Raw genomic sequence first — 6,016 nt, forward strand, 5'->3', positions numbered from 1 at the left:
CTTTTCTTGTCCTCTACAGAAATTTGGAGAAACTAACCACTCTCTTTCTGACAGATTTATAGAACACAAAAGAAGTGTTAGACTTGTCAACACCAGTAATGCCTTTTTCTGTCATGTTAGAGATCACATTCGTCTTACTGACTGGTCCTCTGCTAAAACTGTCTACCCTTCTTCTAGCCTTCACAATCGCCGTCTTGTTGAAGCTCTCTTATACACAACTTTCCTAATATGAATCTTAATCCTGGTTTTGTCTCTCTAGATGCCTTCTTGTTTCATTACATTGTCAAATGTTCCAGACTTCAGAAAAGTCGTGACTCTTCTTCTGCCAAGGTGGAGTCAGTCCTAGTAGTAGTAGTAATTATAATTATTACTACTACATCGCTAACACTCCATTCTCTGACTCCCACGTCACTACACACTACTCCTTTCTTATCATCCCCTATAACTACTACTACCACTACTCTTTCTTCCACTATTTCTACCATTATATTACTACCTCCTTTTGTTCCACGACTCCCGGCCCGGCCACCCCCCTCGAATGTATACGAGCTCCCTTCCCTTCACTCTTGTATGTGACTAGTTAATGGTCTAAGTCGGACCGAAGCGTCGTCATGTTTAATTCTTCTATATGCGAGTTATTTGTGTACGTATCTCATCAAATAGTTTAGCGGCACACTGCTGCTGTTCCCACTGTGTAACAACTATCAGATACAGTAGTGTAGCAGCACACTGCTGTTGTTCCCACTGTGTAACAACTATCAGATACAGTAGTGTAGCAGCACACTTCAAATGTATCTAATTTTGCTGACTTCAGTAAAATCTCGGTAAATCGTTCCCGCCCTCCACCCTTCCTTCCCATAATTCCTCCCTCCTGTAATCTCCCCTTCCCTCTTTCCCACCTTGCCTCCATCCCTCCATGTACACACAGTGGCTCCCCCCTGCCACCCTCAGCACCAGCTGACGCCACCCCTGCCACCCTCAGCACCAGCTGACGCCACCCAACACACATGTGTACTGGACTGAGGGAAGAGTGCTGGGTGTACGATGTGGGAAGTGCACCGTGGTAGCACGGTGGTAGCACGGTGGTAGCACAGTGGTAGCACGGTGGTAGCACGGTGGTAGCACGGTGGTAGCACAGTGGTATCACAGTGGTAGCACGGTGGTAGCACGGTGGTAGCACAGTGGTAGCACGGTGGTAGCACAGTGGTAGCACAGTGGTAGCACAGTGGTAGCACGGTGGTAGTACAGTGGTAGCACGGTGGTAGCACAGTGGTAGCACAGTGGTAGCACAGTGGTAGCACGGTGGTAGCACGGTGGTAGCACGGTGGTAGCACAGTGGTAGCACAGTGGTAACACAGTGGTAGCACGGTGGTAGCACGGTGGTAGCACGGTGGTAGCACAGTGGTAGCACGGTGGTAGCACAGTGGTAGCACGGTGGTAGCACGGTGGTAGCACAGTGGTAGCACGGTGGTAGCACAGTGGTAGCACGATGGTAGCACAGTGGTAGCACGGTGGTAGCACAGTGGTAGCACAGTGGTAGCACAGTGGTAGCACGGTGGTAGCACAGTGGTAGCACAGTGGTAGCACGGTGGTAGCACGGTGGTAGCACGGTGGTAGCACATGGTAGCACGGTGGTAGCACGGTGGTAGCACGGTGGTAGCACAGGGGTAGCATAGTGGTAGCACAGTGGCAGCACAGTGGTATCACAGTGGTAGCACAGTGGCAGCACAGTGGTAGCACAGTGGTAACACAGCAGTGATATCACAGTGGTAGCACAGTGGTAGCACGGTGGTAGCACAGAGGTAGCACGGTGGTAGCACAGTGGTAGCACAGTGGTAGCACAGTGGTAGCACGGTGGTAGCACAGTGGTAGCACGGTGGTAGCACAGTGGTAGCACAGTGGTAGCACAGTGGTAGCCCAGTGGTAGCACGGTGGTAGCACAGTGGTAGCACAGTGGTAGCACAGTGGTAACACAGTGGCAGCACAGTGGTAGCACGGTGGTAGCACAGTGGTAGCACGGTGGTAGCACAGTGGTAACACAGTGATAGCACAGTGGTATCACAGTGGTAGCACAGTGGTAGCACAGTGGTAACACAGTGGTAGCACAGTGGTATCACAGTGGTAGCACAGTGGTAGCACGGTGGTAGCACAGTGGTAGCACAGTGGTAGCACAGTGGTAGCACAGTGGTAGCACAGTGGTAGCACGGTGGTAGCACAGTGGTAGCACAGTGGTAGCACAGTGGTAACATAGTGGTAGCACAGTGGTAGCACAGTGGTAACAGTGATAGCACAGTGGCATCACAGTGGTATCACAGTGGTAACATAGTGGTAGCACAGTGGTAGCACAGTGGTAGCACAGTGGTATCACAGTGGTAACATAGTGGTAGCACAGTGGTAGCACAGTGGTAGCACAGTGATAACACAGTGGTAACACAGTGATAGCACAGTGGTATCACAGTGGTATCACAGTGATAACATAGTGGTAGCACAGTGGTATCAGTGGTATCACAGTGGTAACAGTGGTAGCACAGTGGTAGCACAGTGGTAGCACAGTGATAACACAGTGATAGCACAGTGGTATTACAGTGGTAGCACAGTGGTAGCAGAGTGGTAGCACAGTGGTATCACAGTGGTAGCACAGTGATAACATAGTGGTAGCACAGTGATAGCACAGTGGTAGCACAGTGATAGCACAGTGGTATTACAGTGGTAGCACAGTGGTATCGCAGTGGTAGCACAGTGGTATCAGTGATAGCACAGTGGTAGCACAGTGATAGCACAGTGGTATTACAGTGGTAGCACAGTGGTATTACAGTGGTAGCACAGTGGTATCACAGTGGTAGCACAGTGATAACACAGTGGTACCACAGTGATAGCACAGTGAGAGCAACACATGTCAACACGTCTTAGCACGTCATATAATATGATAGCACGTGTCAGCATGTCCTAACACGTCTCAGCTTGTCCTAATACGTATCAGCATATCTTATCACGGGTCAACACGTCCTAGCACGTGTCAGCATGTCTTAGCACGTGTCATCACGTTCTATCACGTGTTAGCACGTCTTGACACGTGTCAGCACATCTTAACACGTGTCAACGCGCTCAGGCACGCATCAGTAAGCTTCAGCACGTGTGCTCCATGCAGGTGTGCGCGTCCCAGCACACGGGTGACACGCGCAGGTCCTCGAGAACACGTGGCGGTACACGTGGGCACTCGACAGTGCGTGTGAGGACCACTAATGAGGCAGGTGAATCAATTATTACCTGGCTCTCGCACACTCTTGACCATCAACAATGAACACTACGGAAATTATAATTTGTCAATAAATTGAGAAAGGACTGATAAAGAGACCAGAGACCAGAGATCAGAGACCAGGCACCAGAAACCAGAGAAGAGGCACCAGAGATCAGATATCAGAGACGAGGGACCAGAGATTAGGCACTAGAGACCAGGCACCAGATACAAGGTACCAGTGACCAGGCACAAGACACCAAGTACCAGGGATCAGAGACCAGGAACCAGGTACTAGGCATCAGGTACCAAATAACAAAGATCAAGCACCAGAGACCAGAGATCAAAAATAAGATCCCAGAAATCAGGTACCATGGACCACATACCAAAAATTAGGCATTATTATTATGTATTATTATTATTAGCAGATCTATTGTCTGTCATAAGGAAATGTGTCATGTCAGGCATATCTGTGGAGAAAGTAACAAGGTGAGCAGATTACAAGACGTTGTTACTGTTAGAAAAGTCTAGGATGTCAGTATCTCTAGTGGTGCTGTTTGTGTCGAGACGTCAATGACATCAAATAAATTGTTTACCTGGAGAGGGTTTCGGGGATCAACGCCCCCGCGGCCCGGTCTGACACCAGGCCACATGGTGGATCAGGGTCTTCTCAACCAGGCTGTTACTCCTGGCCGCACGCAAGCTGACGTACGAACCACAGCCTTCTTAAAGACAGCCAGGGGTCTATTGGTAATCCCCCTTATGTAGGCTGGGAGGCAGTTGAACAGTATTGGGCCCCGGACACTTATTGTATTGACTCTTAATGTACTCGTGGCGCCCCTGCTTTTCATCGGGGAAATGTTGCATCTCCTGCCGAGTCTTTTGCTTTCATAGGGAGTGATTTTCGTGTGCAGGTTTGGTATCAATCCCTCCAGGACCTTCCAAGTGTATATTATCATGTAACTCTCTCGCCTGCGTTCCAGGGAATACAGATCAAGGACCTTCAACCATTCCCAGTAGTTTAGGTGCTTTATCGTACTTATATGTGCCGTGAAAGTTCTTTGTACACTCTCCATGTCTGCAATGTCGCCAGTGGACAGTGACAGTGTCATACACTGGAACATTATATCTTAGCGTCCAAACATCCAACCTTTCAAAGGCATTATTGATGATATCTAAAATCTTGAGGTTGTAAGCACATTTTGCCTCGACTTATACCAAGCAATGCTGTATAGTCCTTGTGGCTTAGCGCTTCTTTTTGATTATAATAATAATACCAAGCAATATCGTATATTTTACACATTTTCGAGAGCTAAAGAAGAAATTATAAAGAATAAATATAAATGAATGAATAAAATTTAAATGAATGAATATGTTTTATCTGGATCCTTTTTATCGTCATGATATGATTCAAAACAAAAGAGAAATGTGACAATTACGAAGAAACAATACAATGAGAAATGATATATAGTGAGTAAAAACGTCAGACAGTGTTCTGACATATAATTAATTAATGAACTGCAGATGAGAACAGCTGACACAAGATCAAGTTGTACAAGATTACTGGGAATGATGGAAGTTTTTCTTTTTTAATTTCAAAATATTGGTGAAGTTTCAAGGTTGAGGAGTCATTAGTATGGTCTTCAGATGCTCATCGGATAAATTTGTGTGATATTTCACTTGATATGCTTCATTTTTAACGCTTGTTCACAGAGGTACATTGTGCCAAAAACTTATAGAAATCCACAAGCAAATTGCTTCAAATTTGGAAACTATTCAGGCTATAAAGATGGATAAAATTAGATCAGATTTCCTTATTTATACTCTTCTTCCGGCATATTATGTTACTGGAGATCAATAATTTCCATTTAAAACTGACCTGGGAGTTTCAACACTGCAATCAAGTGGATTTTGAAACGATTTTGTTTCACCTGTTTTTCCACCAAGATCTGAAAATCGTTTCCGAAATTGTTTTTGCAAGTTATTAATTACTTCTGTTGCAAGCGAAGAAGGAAATTCTGGTTCACTTTCATGGGAAATGAAGTTAGAAACTCACCTGTCCTTCAAACAGCATCAATTTAGCTCTGAATAGATCAGAAATTTGTTCCACCTTCAGATTCAACTGATTCACATGGCTTGTCATGTATGCAAAAAAAAAAAAATGCCAGTTTCCAAAGCCAGTCAACGTTTGATAAAAGTGGTTCGAGTCGATTCTTCTGTGTGAGAAATGAATCAATTTTGTTTCTGGGTTGTATCACTCCGCGGCCGCTGCACACCCTCCTTCACAATAAATTTCTCGTAGGATCAAATCAGCGTCATATGTTAATACACAATTATTATATTATTCATATTTACACATTCTGAATTTAGGAAAACTACAAAAAAAAAAAAAACTTTCCACAGACCCATTCGTTACTGCCCCTGTCGTCAGTAAGTTTATTTAGATACAGGTACACATATATACAGTTACACCAATTATCATAACCCGATAAAATCAGACACAGTGATTTATTTCCATTGGCCAGTCAGTGTAATTTAATGTTGTAGCGAAGTTATGTAATGTCTCATAATGGAGACGAAACGAAGTCATTCTAATTTCAAGGGGAAGCTCCATGTGCAACATCTGGGTATCTTTATTGTAGACGTTTCGCCATCCAGTGGCTTTATCAATACAGATTCTAGGACATAATAGGAAGACAGTAGAACTATATACAAAAGATGAGGTAATCAGTCCCTCAGCCTTGGAGTAAGTGTTCACAGCATCGTGGTGGAGGAGAATCT

General features: G+C 45.2%; 1 protein-coding gene across 1 annotated transcript in view; it reads right to left on the reverse strand.

Annotated features, from left to right (window-relative positions):
- Prdm13 (PR/SET domain 13) overlaps window positions 1-5,378 on the reverse strand; it is a 9,440-nt gene extending 4,062 nt beyond the window's left edge. The window contains exons 1-2 of the mRNA XM_053792063.2: window positions 5,292-5,378; window positions 3,268-3,304 (exon numbers count right to left, since the gene is read on the reverse strand). Of these exons, the coding sequence (XP_053648038.2) occupies window positions 3,268-3,304; window positions 5,292-5,378 (124 nt within the window). The remainder of the gene's footprint in view (window positions 1-3,267; window positions 3,305-5,291) is intronic.
- Between the last annotated feature and the right edge of the window lie 638 nt (window positions 5,379-6,016).

The sequence above is a fragment of the Cherax quadricarinatus genome, chromosome 14 (genome assembly GCF_038502225.1).
Source record: "Cherax quadricarinatus isolate ZL_2023a chromosome 14, ASM3850222v1, whole genome shotgun sequence".
NCBI classification, from domain to species: domain Eukaryota; kingdom Metazoa; phylum Arthropoda; class Malacostraca; order Decapoda; family Parastacidae; genus Cherax; species Cherax quadricarinatus.